Source organism: Athene cunicularia, unplaced genomic scaffold (genome assembly GCF_003259725.1).
Source record: "Athene cunicularia isolate RWA unplaced genomic scaffold, athCun1 SCF_126, whole genome shotgun sequence".
Taxonomy (NCBI): Eukaryota; Metazoa; Chordata; class Aves; order Strigiformes; family Strigidae; genus Athene; species Athene cunicularia.
This window is the reverse complement of record NW_020799185.1, coordinates 3,484-20,411: the sequence shown is the minus strand read 5'-3', so window position 1 is coordinate 20,411 and position 16,928 is coordinate 3,484. Positions and strand designations below refer to the sequence as shown.

General features: G+C 55.1%; 1 protein-coding gene across 1 annotated transcript; it reads right to left on the bottom strand.

Annotated features, from left to right (window-relative positions):
- Nucleotides 1-1,181: 1,181 nt before the first annotated feature.
- On the bottom strand, nt 1,182-16,612 carry SOCS7 (suppressor of cytokine signaling 7; the record flags this gene model as incomplete). The annotated part of the gene is made up of 9 exons (XM_026867061.1): nt 1,182-3,420; nt 3,725-3,882; nt 4,184-4,319; nt 7,636-7,764; nt 10,743-10,911; nt 11,333-11,463; nt 12,281-12,382; nt 13,166-13,270; nt 16,396-16,612. Coding segments are annotated over 8 exons (1,110 nt in total), but the record flags the coding sequence as incomplete, so codon positions are not given.
- Between the last annotated feature and the right edge of the window lie 316 nt (nt 16,613-16,928).

Below are 16,928 nucleotides of genomic sequence, written 5' to 3'. Positions count from 1 at the left end.
ACGACACAGATATCAGGGGTTCCTCCCCAGACAGGGATGGGGCTCCGTGGTGGGAGAGGACCCAGGCACCCCCCTGAGGTGGCCATGCAGCCCATCGCCCCCTCGGCGGGCACCGCTCTGCTCGCTCCACTCACACCCAGCCTTGAAAGAAAAAGCTCTGGACCTTCTCCGCTCCCGAACAGCAGATCGAGTCCTTCCCCTCAGACCTTGATGTGAAGGAGCTCGAGGAACAGCTTTATCTTAAGTCGGTTTCAAGCAAACTACAGCTCGCCTTGGGATCTTCGCCAGCGCCACCAGCCACAGGCAGGAGGCTGGCACCGACCCCCTGGCGCAAGGAGAGGTGGAGCAGGGCCCTGGGGAGACTGAAAAGCCTCTGCCACCTTCATGGCAGAGCTGACACCCCCCCCCGCTGAAGGTCCAGATCGATTTGGGGGGGGGGGCTTTGTGCAGCTACAGCTGACACTAAGCACGTCAGGGTGACCCCGCTGGTGTCCCCCCATCCAACACCCCAGATCACGGTTCCTCCATCATTTCAGCTGATGGAGAGACCCCAAACCTTGCTGCTGGCCTCAGTCTGGGGAGGGCTGCCCCCCCCTCGCCCCATACACCAGGTTCAAGTAACAACAGAAGCACCAGCAGGCTGCTGGGAGAAATCCTCCCAAGAACAGTGACAGCCCAATACACATAATTCAAGTATTATCCCTAAAGTCTGGCTGCTTCCTCAACAGCTCCGAATGCCACAGAGCCTCCCCGCCCACCCTGAGGGAGCTTGGGGGGGACACGGGAAGGGGACACACGGGGGATGGGGCGGTACAGGACAGCTCTCCCGACCCACCGCAGAGCAGGGTTGTGCGTTTTCACCCCAGGCAGGCCCAGCGTGGGCAGGATGGACTCCGCACTGATTCCCAGTGCCCAGCCAGCACCAGTCTGCCCTGGTCTGCTTTCCAGGTCAGCTGCTTTCTCTTCCCAACCCAGCCTGTGCCTCTCCCCCCCAGATCAGGGAAGGAAGGAGTGGAAATACCGTCACTCCCAACACACGAGGGAGACGACCAGCTTCAGCAAGGGGAGACTCACAGCTCCCCCATTCCACTTGTCCCACAGGCCCCCACCCGTCCACACGCACCGGCCCACGCCATCGTATCCACACCTCTGCGTCCTTTGGGTTTTGTTTTTTTTTTTTGGGAGAGGACTTTGGCAGGAGACACACGCACCGGCCCCTCTTCGCTGGCACAGGTTTGGACACCTCAGCAGTCAGACCACGTCGGCTCTCAGGAAGGTTTTCCTTTCCAGTATGGGCTAAGTCAGGAGATTCAAATCTCCCGCACGTGGAGAGCCGAGGTGCAGCAGGGCCAGGTGCGTGGATATTCGAGTTTCACCTGCACGAGAACAGATGGTTCCCCCCCTCCCCAACCCGACGTGCTGTGCGCTTTAGTCGAAGCGGTTGCATTTATCTGCAGGTTCCACTGATAACGTGGGTGGGAGCTGCAGGTCTTGAGCGGAGGCTGGGGAGGGCCCGGTGCTGGTCCCCACGCGGAGGGGACACGGTGGCCGTAGAGCAGGTCAGCTCCGGTGTCACCCAGGGTCAGGATATGCTGCTCAGCACGTCTTGGGGCAGCTCCCCCTCCCTGATAACCACTGCCCCGACAACGCAACACCGAGTCAGTAGCGAGGAGTGTCCGATGAGGTATTTGTACAGATTCTGAAGCTTAGTTATTAGTTTCATTTGGAAGCCAAATCCTTTTTTAAAAGCGTATTTTTTTTTTCTCCAAGACCAAAACAGGGCAGAGATGACGGTGAAGAGAGGGAGGGAGGGCAGGATTTGTTAGCACCCTTCATAGCAGCGCTTGGGCAGAGGCAGACAATCAGATTTTTTTCCAGGCTGCTTGAAGATCCACACAAGTGTGTCTAACTCAAGGACACGGGTCATTCTGCAGGGCAAGACCAAGGTCCCAGCAGCTCCTGAGTGACTGCAGCCACCTCACAGGGCACCGACCTCACCCACAACGTCGCCTTTCCAGACCGCGCTGCTGCAGGATGGAGAGTTTCCTTCACTCGGGTTGGGAGCACTGGAACACTTGCTCGTTTAAATACGGGAGGAAAGATGCTTCTCTAGACGTCTCAGCATCACTTCAGGCAAACTTTAAACTTCACCGTGAAATGCAAACTCTGGGCAGTGGCTGCCAGACCAGGATGTGAAGGGGTAGGGGGGTGGTATTTCAGCCAGTGCCGAGCCCAGAAACAAAGCAAGAGCCACCACTTCTCTTGGCTTCCCTGGTTCTGTGGTTCTGTGGACATCCCAGGCAGAGGAGGAAGCAGCAAGTTCACAGAGATCAGATGCCCTTCCAGGAGAACCCTCAGTTATCCGCTTCTTGCTCCGAGTCACCTCGGAGACGCCTCTTAATGCCCCAGCAAGTCCTGATCAAGATCCTTCACAGCTCAGCAGAAAGTCACATCGTTCACAGCTTCTGGAGGCAGCCAGAGAAAGGCTGAAAGTGCACGTCCCGCAGCTCTGTGCAAGACTGGGATCACTGTAGCAAGTACCTTTGGTCCATGGACTGCTGCAACAGTGACAGCCACAGCTTTGCCACCTTCCTTCTGCTTATCCCAGGGGTTCAGCAAAATCTTCCAGTGTTTGCTCAGGGAACGTCTCCTCAGAGGAGCCGCCCTTGCTCCCCAGGGCAGCAGCAACCCTTTGGCAGAAGGCTCCAACAACATCCAAATGGCTCACAGGCTCTTCCTTCCTTAGGCCCAGCTTAAAAGCATATAGGATCACCCTGCAACTCCAGCTGCCCAAGAGTCTGTTTGGCCCTCTTCTCCCAAATCCTGGGAAGCAGGGGAGCTGGGCACCTGCCTACTGCTCGGAGCTTCACGCTCCCCAGAGGTTATTCCACGTAGCTGCACATCATCATTCTGGCTCAGTCTGCCTCCAAGCAGCTCTCTGGCTGCATCCCCTCTGGGTGAGGAGCAAAGAACAGTCTTGCCATTAACGCCCGGAGCAGGTGATCTTCCTAGAGAGTCCCCTTCTCTCTCTTATCTCTCCCCACCTTGAAGTTTCCAAGGGAGGATAATAAAATTCAGCTGATCATAAGACAGTATTTCTCATGCTGAAAATAATAATAATAATAAAAAAAAAGACATCAAAAATAAAACTTTCAAAAAACTGTAAATAGTGCCGTGACATTCTTTGTTCTGCAAGGAGTCCGCGAGCGGGGCTCAGCTGTCTCCGAGACCCCCCCCCCCTCAGGCCAGGAGCTGAGGCTCTCGTTCCCGTTCCGCTGTGCTTCTTAGGAGTCTTGAACCCTCTTCTCTGTACAAAAGAGCTTGAGAGCAGAAGCGGCACCGCAGAAGCAGGCTCCACCATCGCGTGCCTCCTTCCCACCACAGCCTGACTCGGGCTACAGGATGGCAACAATCAAATTCCTAGTGGGGAAGAGAGAGAGGGGAGAGGGATCAAACAGCCCACTTGATGCAGCAGGATCTGCCCCAGACTGCGGCTGGTTTGGCACCAGAGCGAGCACAGGCTTGCGTGGGCAGAAATATGCACAAGAAAATAGCAGAAGCTTCATTCCCCTCCCCAAGGAAAGCCGGGCAACGGTCAAAGCCCAGGGAGTGAACGGCCACGACTTCTTCGGGAGGGTTTTGTGTTTTCTTTGCAATCAGAGGGAAGAGAGTGACTGATGTTTGACCCCACGGGCCGGGGCAGGGGCTGGTGGCACACACGTACCATCAGTGACAGCAACAAGACGGGTGAGGCAGCCTCGCTACGTGGAGGATTCAGTCTCCTGCTTCTGTTTGGAGATGAGCTGAGCTTCCTTCAGCGACAGATACACCTCCTCCTGCGGGTCGTAGTAGTAGAACTTGCGGATGTAGGAGATCAGGGGCCTGGGGAAGGAATGGGCAGAAGCTTTAACCCCGAGCCGCCACCACGTCGATGTCTGCAAAGCAGAACCAGAACCTCCTCGCCCAGTCCAGCCACCTCCAGCAGAAAGAGAAGCCAGCACCCCAAGGTGGTGGCACCCACAGGTAGCACCCCACTCCTGCACCCCTCAGGACACTGTCCCAAGGCTGAAGTTATCAACCACTCCCTCCCACAGCCCCTGCTGCAGATCCAGACGCCTTCTCACTGCCTGGTGCAGCGAGGAAACCCGAGAGACTCGTCCCCAGGAGGGTCCCCGAGCCTTACTTGGGCAGCGGGAGGTCGGGGATATGGTCTATTCGGACCAACTGCCTGATGCGGAAGCGGCAAAGGTGCTGAAGGGATTTGACGTTGCTGAACCTGGAGACTGGATACAGGAGCTGGACAGGCGTTGGAGGGAGACCTTTGGAAAAAAGCAAAATTGGAGATAAGTGGTGTGTTAGAAAGGAAACGCTGCTGGTTCAGAAAGGAGAAGGTGGCTCTGGGGAAGCAGAGCTCTCTGCAAGGCTGCGTTCATCACGTATCTTGGCTGCACCTCTTTAAGTGGGTTCAGTTTTGGGCCCCTCACCCCAAAAAGGCCATTGAACGGCTCGAGCGTGGCCAGAGAAGGGCAACGGAGCTGGGGCAGGGTCTGGAGCACAGGTCTGCTGGGGAGCGGCTGGGGGAACTGGGGGGTTCAGTCTGGAGAAGAGGAGGCTGAGGGGAGACCTCCTGGCCCTCGGCAACTCCCTGCCAGGAGGGGGCAGAGAGGGGGGATGAGTCTCTGGAGCCAAGGCCCCAGCGCCAGGCCCCGAGAGAATGGCCTCAAGCTGCCCAGGGCAGGGTCAGGCTGGCTCTGAGGAAGGATTTCTGTGCAGAAGGAGCTGTTGGGCCTTGGAATGGGCTGCCCAGGGCAGGGGGGAGTCCCCGGGACCCCTGGGGGGGTTGAAGAGTCGGGCTGAGCCAGCGCTGAGGGATCTGGGGGAGTTGGGAAGGGTCAGGGGGAGGGTCATGGTTGGACTGGAGGAGCTTCAGGGGCTTTTCCAGCCGAGGTGATTCTGGGATTCTGTGGTATCTGCCCAGGAGCCCACCACTTGGGAGTGGGGAGCCAAACCTTCCAGGGGTGATACCCCTTTGGCTGCAGAATATCTCCAGCCTTCCTCACACAGCAGCAACAGTTCTCATGTCACAGGGTGGCTGTGGAAAAGCAGATCCCGAGACCCTGCGAGCTCCTCACCACCCCCCCTCTCCCTGACTGGCATCACTCGATAGAGAGAAGCAACAGGCTTCTGAGAGGATGTGGGAAAAAGCCGAAGGAGAAGGCGGGCAGCATGACCAGCACGTAGGCTTTTGCTCTGCACAACCTCTGGGTAGTTCTATCGAAGCGTTAAGAAAAAGCTGGAGGATTTGGTCAGCTCAAGCTGCACCGGAGTTGCTCATTCTTGGGGTCACGAGGCTGGGCACAAAGGCAGAGGCAGCGGCGGCTTCGCGCCAGCCCGCTCCCCACGCAGGGAGCAACCTCGCAGGGCTGAAAGCAAGTTGCATCCAGCCATCCCCCACCCCGCCACCTCCTCCTCCCCCAAAGTTAAGAGCAACAATCGAGCCCACAGAACTGCAGGAACACCAGGAAGGATCTTTGGGAGCTGGGCTCCTTCACAGCACAAGGTTTTATCTGTCTTTACAGAAGGATTCAAAGCTAGTTACACTCTAACCCCCTCCTGCTGGCTTGTCTCTGAGGGCAGTGGAGTGAAAGGAGAAAAGGGAAAGCTCTTCACACTAAGATGGGCTCAAAACTGCTCCAGGCAGCTCAGGAAGCTGCGAGCCAGCTTTTGAGAAAGCAAAGAACAGCAATCAATTGAAGGCTGGATTCTCCCCCCCTCCCACCATCCTTATCCTCCTACCAAAAAGGAATTAGCCTCTGGGAGCTCAGCCAGCCACTACGGGGACACAGCCCGGGCTCGGCAGGCTGCACCAGCCCCACGCCTCGCTGCCAGGAGCCAGATGCGAGCTGCAAGCAGCCCCCTCCTCGGAGCAGCAGTTAAGGTTTCAGCAGGAGAACAAGCACTAACGAGCACACTGGGGAGATGCAGATCCTCAACGTTCTCCCGCTAAAGATCAGGCACCAGCACGAGACTTTTTGTTTTTTGGTTGGGTTGTGTTTTTTTTTCCCCAAGCATCAAGGCGCAGCAGCTCCGAGCAGCGCCCAGGCCCAACGCTGCACCCGGAGGGACACAGGACCCCGAGCCAGCAGCACGGGAGCAAAGGGCTCCTCAACAGGTGCACAGCGCTCTTTGGGGAGGCTATTTTCTTTTTGGATGATATTTTTGTAAACCAAGTCCTTTCCAAGGTATCTGGATGACATTTTCCTAGAGCAAGTCCTTTCTAAGGTATTTACCTGGAGTCCTAAGCCCTCAAAGCCCTGTTCTTGAAGGGCTCTCAGGATCAGGAAGGTGAAGTATCTTTAATTTGAAAGGATTTCTTTGAAAATAGGGTACACTGCAGAAAAACAGCTTTGCATCCCTCTTCTCCCCAGTTCCTTATAAATCAGCTTTCCAGTTATTGGTGGTGTTTGCAGCAGAGGGCAACACTGAACAGATCTGGGCTGCGACTCGGAGCCCTGAAGAGGGAACAGCCCATCCCTCCTCCCCTCCAGCCTCTCCTAGACCAGGAAATCTTTGGGCTGAGTTCTCTCCATGCTGCAGTGCCACAGAGAGGTCGCTGTCACCATCAGGGCCTGCAGGCCCGATGGCAACATGGATAAGGAGCAAGTTTACTATCATTTCACTTGTAGATTTACCACAATTCCTCCCGCTCTTCTCACTCCTGCCCCTCTCTGCTTCACTGCTGCCCCTCGTCTCACCACGTTCCCATTCCTGCTCTATTTTCTTCAAAGCATCACCACTCACCCTCCAAATTCTGTCCCCCACTGTTGCTCTCTCAAAATTACGAGGCATATTTGCCTATTTGGCAGACCCTTCCCTTCTTCTCCCAATGGCTTTTTTGGCTTGTCTTCTGGTACACCAGGACAAGCAAAAAAACAGAAAAAAAAATAAAGATACTGGTCCGGTTGCCTGCCCAGATTTAACAGGAGGGAGGTTTAAGGTTTGATAGATGGGGAAACAAGCACTCTGCAGTCAAACGTGCTTCAGCAAAGCTGCACTAACACTCCCTCCTTGCTTGCAAGCACCTGCCTGTTGATGGGCTCTGGCATCACGGTCCCCCCAGGGACTCTGAATCTACAATATCTACCGCTCAAGGCTCACGTTGAGCTCACACTTGGAAACGTTCCCACACACTCAGCTGAACGTCTCTCCCCTCGACAGCCCCAGGTGGGTCTCAGCTAAGGGAGAGCTGGGAAACTACAAAGCATGGAGTGGTTTGTAAGAACAGCGGTACTGAGACTGGGGGAGGGAAGAAAGCAGAGTTTTAGTAGGCAAATAATTGCTCGTTGAGGGAGCAGCTTTCCAGTCTCCAGGTCTGTTTGTCATTGTGAGATGGTATCACGTTTCCACCGTCCTGGAAAGAAAAGGTTTGGGAAGTCTCCTTCCCACCAGGATCAAATGGTGCGGCTACTGAGTGGGAGATCTGCTCCTCAGGGCCCTTCTGAGAAGTCGGCAGGCAAGGATGCAGACCAGGGCACTGAGCACAGCAGACCAAAGCCACGATAGACCGGCCCTCTAGGACAGACCAGCAGCTAATCACAGAGCAAAACATCCCCAGACTCCGAGCAGGAGACTCACCTGGAACCCTGGATCGGAGGAAGTAAAGAAACTTCCCGTTTTTGGAGTGCATGATTGCTCTCTTTATGAACTCCACCACAGACTGGCAGCGGTCTTCAAACTTGGGATGGCACCACAGGCTGAAGGTCCCTTCCAACAGAACAGAAAAGGATTCACGTTTTAGCAGCGCTGGTGGCAAGAGGAGACGTTTAGTTGCAAGTCTGATGTTCTCCAAAACCAGGTGAATGTCCCAGGCTGGCTATTTCTCACAGAGCTGGGATAAGGCAGGGCACTAAGAGGAAACACCAGTGCCACCAGCTTGCAGGGACGCTGTTCCACTGGAACCAAGAGCTGAGGATACGCAGAAAGAAGTGCCAACGTGACCACAAGTCACACTTGCCTGAACTTGTAAACAGCCTGCAAACGATTGTTGGGTCTTAAATTTAAACCAGCAAAACACACTTTAAGGGACCATTAGCAGAGGGCCCTGCTCCTCCACAGCATCCCAGCAGCAGCGCCCCCAAAGCCAGCGCATCGGAGCAGGTGAGGTCACACACCGGTACATAAAAACAGCGACCCAGGTGCTCAAGGCTCCTTCTGCCAGCCCGAGGGCTGTCAAGGATCACTTATTTCACAGCAAGCATTGGAGCAGCTGTTTCCAACAGCTTAATTCAAATTAGCCGTCCCCGTGCTGCCACCTGACACGACGGACGCACCGAGCTCAAGCGGCAAAAACACTGAAACTGGAGCTGGGCAGCCCAGGGAAAGCAGGCCTGCTAACCTGTTTACAGATCTCTAACTAGGTTAAGTTTAAGCCTCAGGTCAGACCAGACTCACGATCTCTTCGGCTGCAGCCAGACACCCCCTTCTTGCACCAAAACGCTGCCGTTTATCCCCCCCTTAACCTGCCAAAACGCTGCCTACATCCCCCTCCACACACCCCTGTACCTCCCTTTCGACCTGCAGATTTGTCAGCGCCCCAGCAAGAGCCATCACAGAGCAGAGCTTCACCAGGCAGAGGAAAATGGGAAAACAAGGGCCCTGTTCAGGACGGAGTCCACCAGGAGCCGATCCGCACGCCTGCAGTGGGGCAGATTCCCACGGGAGGTGGGTGACACCGTGCTGTAACCAGCAAGGACTCTGAAAACACCCCACATCCACGTAAAGAACTTGTGTTAAGGAGAAAGCGTAGCCAAATCAGAGGTGCCCAGGACATATTTCAGGTCAGGGACTTTTTGGAGGAGCAGTTTCCCCAGCAGCATCACCAACCTGTTAGGGGAAAAACCAGAGGAAGCAGCTCGGTAGGATGCCCAGCACTCACAGCTTTCTCTAGGGTGGAGAGCAACCAGCAACACAGGGGCTAGATACAGCCCACAAAATTTAAACCACACCTCCTCTCCCCACAGCCACATCTGGTAGGCTTTGCTGGGAAAAGGTCCCTCTCACCTCTGCTAAACATCCAGGGTCAGCAAGCACAAAAATAAGTAATTCTTGGGAATCTCAGATCTGAATGAGCCCTTAAGAGTAGCCAGTAGATGCAAAGGACAAAAGCACAAACACCACCCTCCCCAGCCTGCCTACTCAGCTCGCCTAAAAAAAGACAAAGAAATTGTGGTTTCTTCCTCTCATCTACCCGAAACCTGAAGGTCAAGCATTTATCTCTTTACCATTCCCCCAGCCTCACCATTTGTCATCTTCATTGGTTTATCAAAGTGCTCTGCTCTGCAGATTTCCACGCTGCCACAGCACATTCAGCGCAAGTCCTGGGGGGGGGTGTGTGTGGCAGGAGGGAGATGGGGGGAGCACAGGGCTGCTGACCCAGACCCAAGTGCTGCACCCCCAAAACTGAACTCCCTGATGCGGTGCCACGGCTGGGAGCGCTGCTCGAGGGAAGGTGGCAGCACCAACCTTCATCTGTGCAGCGAGGAGGACAGCTTGAGGACAGGGAAGGACACCAGCTAAGGATATAACCCAGCCCAAATAAGAAACCAGACCAGCAGCAAGAGAAGTTTGCTCCGAAGCTCGATTATGAAAAAGTAGCCACTGTACAGGCAGCCTGACATCTCCTCCAGCTGCAAGAGCTTCTTGTAATTTCTGTAAGGACAGAGGGATGAAAATCCTCCCTTCTTCTGCAAGGGACAGGGGAAGTGGCTCTACCTGGGCTAGAATTAGTGCTGGGGCATCTTTCCATCAGAGGGGCCAGAAGCGCTGCCAGGTTTCCCTAACAGAGGGGCAAGAGGACAACGGGAGCATCCCCGGGGCAAGGGTAAAAAGGAGAAAAAGATGAGCTTTGCTCTAGAAGGTTGCAAACCACCATTTTCTGTGGCAGGTTGGCTGGGAAGCCTCTGAAGCCATTATCTGTAGGCGCGTTTAATGACAAGGCTCTACAGGCAGCTGTTATTAAAGCTTGCCCACTGGTTCCAGGGCAGCTTCCCCCCTGTGCATTGAGCCTCTCAGGCATTTTGCCCAGCCCGAGGACAGCTGCCAGTGCCAGGGTTCGACACAGAAAACTACGTGTGAAGACGAGCAGACAAAAGCGTGCGGGCGAGGTGAGAAGCAGCCCAAGCAGGGGGGCGAGCGCAGCAGGAAGAAAGGCCACGAACTGTTCTCAGAATAAAAACCCACCGCAGTGGAGCTAAAAGCTCAGCCTGGGACTGACAGCAGCTGGTGCCACTGCCAAGCATCGCCCAGGGGGGAGCCATGACATCAGGAGATTCCTTCTCAGTTCACAAGGAAACAAGTTTCATTTTGGGAAGCACCGACTGCTACAAATGAGGGCTCTTGCTGTACATCTCATCTCAGCCACGCAGGATCCCAAAGACTTTGCCATCATTATTCCCTTGGAGTCAAGTTTTCCAAAGCCAGGCCTGAGGACAGGCACAGGGAACTCTTGTATTCCCCAGTTTTTCAGAGTTATAAGAAGAGGTGCTGCTTGAGGCACGAGAAGCCAAGTCAAATGCAGCTTCAAAGGCCTCCTGCGGAACCCCAACGTAAGAGCGAGGACACGTCGCTGCTGCTCCCCCTCTTCTGTGCCCCAGAGCACTGTCCTGGGGCCTTGGGATCAGACTGGTCCCCAGCCCCAGACCTCTGCCATCAGCAGCACCCCCAGACCCGGCCGGGGCTCTCACCTCTGTAGTGCTCCATCCTGGTGTGATGGGTGATGCCCTGCGACCGAAAGCTGAGGCTCAGGATGTAGCGGGGGTCAGAACTGTCTCGGACCAGAAAGGACCCATCCGGCTTCCCCTTCAGCTTCATCTCCGCATCCTCCCAGTTCATCGGTCCCCAGTACCACCCGCACTAGGAAAAGAGACAGCCAGCACGTCAGCAGATTGCTAGCAAGAAAGATTTTTATCAGCAACCGAACACAATACCATTTGCTCTTGTTAATTCCCTTTAAACACCAAAATGGAAGTGCCGGGTTGTGCCCAGGCAGGACGGATGGATGGTTGGAACTCGTGGCTCCTGGATGAGGGCATCATCACAACCCGTAACACCCAGAATGGATGAGACTATGACACCCCTTCCATGCATAAACAAATGCTTTTTTAGACTCAGAGACCTCACCAGGAGAAAGACAGGAGGGTTTTGGGGTTTTTTTTCAGACCTATCCTGACATTACGCTCCCAGCTCTGCCAAAGGGATGACCAGTCCCCAAAACCAGAGCTTAGACCCTCCGTCTCTCCCTTCTGGCTGGTGGCACCCCCCGCATCGGCGTTACCTTCTCCAGCTCTCTCAAACTGGCTGCGAAGCTGCTGGAGTCGGGGCGGTAGAGCGGGCACTGGAGGTGGGGGGGGGGCTGGCCGGGCATCGCCTCCATCGGCCTCAGCGGGACAATCCGCGGGAAAGCGTCTGCAGAGGGAGAGAGACAGAGCCCAAGGCCACGGTCACCCGCGGGGAGCTCAGCCCAAAGATGAGCGTTCCCCCCAACACCCCGTCCCCCTCGCACGGCTCTAGAGGTCAGGGCAGGAGGGGCAGAGCTGCAGCGGGGAGGAGGAAGGTGGGTGGGAGGACAACGTCCTTGTGAAGGACACAGCGGGAGCCACTGCCCGGCGCTTCCACGGCGACTAGCTCAGCACCTTCACCTGCTCTTTCCTTATGCTGGCTCGGAGGGAAGGCAGGGAAGTGCCAGGTGGCACAGACTGGAAGGAATGAACACACAGCCTGAAAAAGGGGCAGTTAAAGCCCTCTGGGTCCTGAAGGAAACCAAAAGCAAAAGGGTAAACGCGCAGGAAAACTCCTCGGGTGCTGTTTGGCTGGCTCTGAAAACCGGGGCTCCTGCGCTGAACCCTGCTCCCACCGCTCCCTCCTGACACTCACTCACCCGTTACCTGACACTGCACTAATCGGGGCGGGGGGGGGGCTGCGCTTCCGAGAGGAGCCAGAGAAAACGGGAGACCTCGAACTGAGGATAAAGCTGATGCAATCACCAGCTTCAGCAAAACTACAGCGGGCAACAAGAGCCTCGGCACAACAGCGCCCGAGCGCTCGGCAGCGTAGGACCACACGTCCCCGAGCGGGCAGCACAGGCAGCACCGCTGCTGTTAAAATCCAAGCGTAGCCTTAAAGTTTACCAAAAAAAGACAAAAAAAAAACCCAAAACAACCAAACCCCGAAGTCCAGATCCCTGAAGGGAAAGCCAGAGCCTTGCTGCTAAAGCTAAGCTGACCTGGGGCATGGGGCGGAGGAGGCGGAGGCAGAGGGAAAGACTGCAGGGAGGAGCCCATTGGACCCACTAGGACAGATGTAGGCAGCGTCCCACTGATATCATCTAGGAGAGAACAGAAGCAAGAGAGGTTCAGAAAACAGGAAAGCGAGCGAGCTCTGTGCCGGCCAGCGCCTGACAAAGAGCAAACGGGCACTCGGCGCTGCCTGGAGAAGCGGAGATGGAGCTCCCGAGCCCCGGGGTCTGCTGCCACTCGGTGCCAGCCCGGAGCTGGGCGCACACACGGGCACGCTCACACGCACTCCCAGAGCGAGGGAGCCGGTCTTCTAGCCCAGCCAGCTCCTCACATGCAGCTTGAGGCACCAGACAGGCATTTACAGGAGATTTCACACACCCGGCAGATGGGATGTGCTAAGGTGCTGCTCACTAAGGCTGACTTTACCCATCCTAAGCTGCTCCTGCTCAGAGGAACCTCCTCCTCGGAGGATGTAGAGCAGCAAAGCCAGGCTCCTGGTGCAGCAGCCTCCCAGAGAGCCTCCGCTTCCACCGACTAGAGAGCACAGACAGGAACCAGCCTTGCTGACAGGAAGGGGGAGAAGATTCCAAAAGCAGCAGAAATGCTACAAAACCAGCACGTTACCTCCCACCTCACGCTGCTCCAGCACCACCCTCCCCTCCTGGCTAACGGAAACTCTGAAGCTTTCAGCAAACACCAAAAGTCCTCTGCCAGGGAAGGGTGAGCTGGCGTGTTAGGGGGTCAGATGAGCAGGCAGCGAGCCTGCTGCTGGGGACCCTCAGGATGCTCCTCCACTGTCCCTGCAAGGACAGACGGGCGGTTCCTACGCTCCCGTGGGGACACACGGCCAAGGACGCTCTCCAGGACGGTACCTAGCAGGCTGAGGCTTCTTCGCGGTGGAGGTGGTGGAGTCGGCGGGTGAGGGGAGGTCAGTCCTCGCTGAGAGATGTCCACGTCCACCAGTGACACTGTTTCACCTGAAGGTTGGTGGAGCAAGACTGTTAGTACAGCACCTTCCCCGGGGCACACAGAGGCCGAGGGCAGGGAGGCGCAGGGAGAGGGGAAGGGGCAGTAACCTCGGCGGGGTTTGGAAGACCATCTCAGGAGCTGTTTGCAAAGAGGTTTCCCTGCTGCAACCGCTTTGGAGACACTGATCAGCTCCGCTACCGCAGCTCCAAGGCCAGGCAGAAGGGAAGGACAGGGGTACACATGCCTGAACCCCGAGTCCTGCACCAGGAGGATGTGATGGGGAAGGCACCATGGGACCTTTTCAGCACTGAGCTCGTGTATCAGGCAGAGCTCACCAACGGTGCAAGCGCTGGCACTCGGGAAATGGTTTCAGAGGGTAACGTTTGGGAAATGGTTTCAGGGATCTGCGTGGCACCCGCTGGCACAGGACTCTGAGATAACACTCCCACTGATGCCAGGTCGAGTCTGCTTACAAATGCCTTTGATGATCAAACAGAAACACCTTTTACCCCAAAGGCCATGAGGGTACGAGCTCTTCAAAATTAGTAAAGGGGAGCTGGGACAGGCTTTTACATTAAATAACTGGAATTCAGTGAAAACTAAAGTCTTTGGAGCCTTGGAGAAAACAGTGACACTAACTAAGATGTCCAACTTAACCAGAAAAGCTTAACATTAGTCTAAAATCATGGCAGGGAAATGAAGCCATCAAATCTGGGTCAAAGCATCAGCCTCAGGACTGGACTAACACCAAGCCAAAAGGAAAACACCCTAATCCTGAAGAGAGACCCCAAGTGGTGCTACCACAGCCAAAGCATGTTTTTAAAAAAAAAAAAAATCAAGTCTAACCAGGTTCTGATGAACCACCAACACCAAATCATCTCCAACACCCCAACCATGGTCTCAAGGGCAAGGAGATCTGGCTGCCTTTGATTTCAATTCCTGTGGGCAGAGAACTCCTCTTCTGCTCCAGATACCGGACACAGCGTCACCCACCTCTCGGTAAGTACCTGGCACCGTGTTTACCCTGTGTTACATGGGACAATATTGACTCAACTTCCTTCTGCTTTTAAAAGTCCTGTCTATTAATAAGCCACGTTAAGAGGAGTATTTAGGGTTGGTTATTATCCAAGGTACCTTCTCCCTGAGGGACTTGTGGGTGTGAGCGCACACGCGTGCACACAGCCACTCTTTCATTTCCACACCATAAAAATAAAAGTGGCTGGGCTGCACTCATCTTGCCCAAACAAAACCAAAAGGCAACCAAAGCGTGGTTGCAGCAAGTCCACTTCCAAACCCTTCCCGAAGTGGCAGGAGCTGCGATGGCAGGCTGCGGTGGGCTTCTGGAGCCAGCACTTGGGAGAGGCACCCGAGCAGAGGTCGGGAAAGGCAAGGACAGCTTCCCAAACACTAACCCGAAAGCAAAGCACCAAGAAACTCATGCAAGTTGGGCCAGACATTTCGGTTCTGTCCCACTTTGGTGGTCCTGGTCTCAGAAAATCCCCTGTACAGCAGCCATTAAAAAAACCGAGACCTCAGCAGCATGAAGACTGGAGAAAGTCAACAAACCAGAGCAATTAAAATCTACTTTAGGGATGCTTCCACAGTCTTCTGCAAAGGAAAAGCTCCTGCAAGCACATCACCACTATTCCACCAACTGGCAAAAAAGGACATGAGGAATTTTAAAAATAGTTAATAGCATAAACTAACAATTGATCACATCAACTTCCCAAGTATAGAGCAAAAACTTGTCAACGCCAGCTTCTCCTCTGTCGTTTCTTTTGAGGAAAAGCAGCATCCACTTACCCCCATCACCAGCACGCAGAATTACTGGTTTTATACCCGCGACTTCCCCTAGCAACAGCTGACAAAGCAGCAGAAGCAGCTTTTGCTTTCACCAGCCTCGATTTGCCAACTAAACACGCACGACGCAGAGGAAGGCGGCGGCATCGCGCGAGGAACATGTCCTCGGCACGCCGCCCCGCTGCCAGGACCCCGGCTGGAGGGAGGGGGGAACAAAGAGAACAAGCCCCACCTGAGCTGAACCAACCTCCACACGGCTCCGCTTCTGCACGAGCTGAGTGAGTGACGAGTTCCAGGCAAGTCAAACGGCTGCTTTGCCTCGGAGGTCACTTCTCTGAGGTTTAAAGCGGTTCTCGGTGAGGCTTCACCACCGCTCTCCGAAGAGGCCTTCGCCCCGCTCGGGAGCACAAACCACACCTTCTGCTACCGAACACCCGCAGCACGAGGAGGCTCCGGGCTCAACTCACCACCTGTTCCTTAGGCAGCTCTCCCTACGCAATCACATTTTGATTCCTTTCTTCTGCAACAAGACCCTCAACGTGAATTTTATTTTGAATCTGACCTCCATAACAAGGCACATGAAACCCCACACAGCTGAAAAATAACCCTCACTTGCGACCTTGGCTTCCTACTCACATGTGTCTTGAGACAGGATTCTCCCAAGGAAGCCCCAAGCCCCAGTCTAGGGCTGTTGTGACCACGGGCCCACACCACAAGAGGCACATGACCATGACTAGGAGCTTTTCTACAGCTTTCAGTCGTCAGCAGAGCAGGACTTCCCCCCCTCTACCATTTATAAACCGGCCAACTTCCCCCCCCGCCAGCAGAAAGGGGAAGGTCAGAAACCAGCAGGATGCAGGGGAGAGGCGAGGAAACATGCAGAAGAAGGTAGCGCTCCACAAAAAAGGTTTCAGTTCCCACAGCTGTCACGCAGCAGGGCCGCTGAGGACGGTGGATGGTCCAGGTGGGAAGCAGGGCTTGGTCCCAGCCCCTCTCAAACCACAGGAGGGGAGCACCAAACCGCACTCGCTCCACAGGGGTTTTTCCAAACCACTCGGACGCAAACAGCCCTGCGCGGGGGAAGGAGCTTCGCCTCCAAGAGCACAACTCAAAACTTGCATTTCAACAGGAGGAATTGCAAAACGCTGACGTGCAACAGCCACGTTCTTTACAGCTCCTCTTGTTCGGGGTTTGAGGCCAAGCAGGACAGAGGGACCCCTCACAGAGATCCCAGTTTGCACTGGGAAGCAACGTTCAGCGTCTACCGTTAAGCGCACGCTGCTCTTCTCGTGGCAAAATGAAAACCCATACTGCAAATCTTCCGAATCCTTACCTGTGAAGAGGGGGCTGAACACAACCGGGGAAAAGGCACTTTGAGTTCTCGTCAGTCTGTGTTTCCTATCGGAAATAAGAAAAACACCGTTAGTAGAGGTGAGGAGACTCGGCGCATCCCACCAGAAGAAAACATCGTTTGACCTTCTCAGACCAGGAGAACCTTCACCGACCTTTACAGAAGCTCGAGACAGCTCAATCCTGCGTTTATTCAACTCCTAGAGCAGTGCTTTGGCCTAAGTAGGGCACTCAACCAGTAAAGCTAGGTCTCCGTCCTGCTACGAAGCAAATCTCTAACTAGGTAATTAATAAAGTCTTTGGAAAGAAAAACCCCAAGCAAGTATGGTAAGTGGAGCCAAGAAGCTGTTTCACAACAGACATCAGGCTACTCCTCTGGATCGGGTATTGCCAAACGCCTTCGACAAACAGGTTGGGTCCAACTCGGGGCTGTGCCCCAGCGAGCTCATCGAATGCCCTCGCGCCTCGTTTGGAGGGTTGCAGAACCCGGAGCCATCGAGATGCACGGAAACAGCT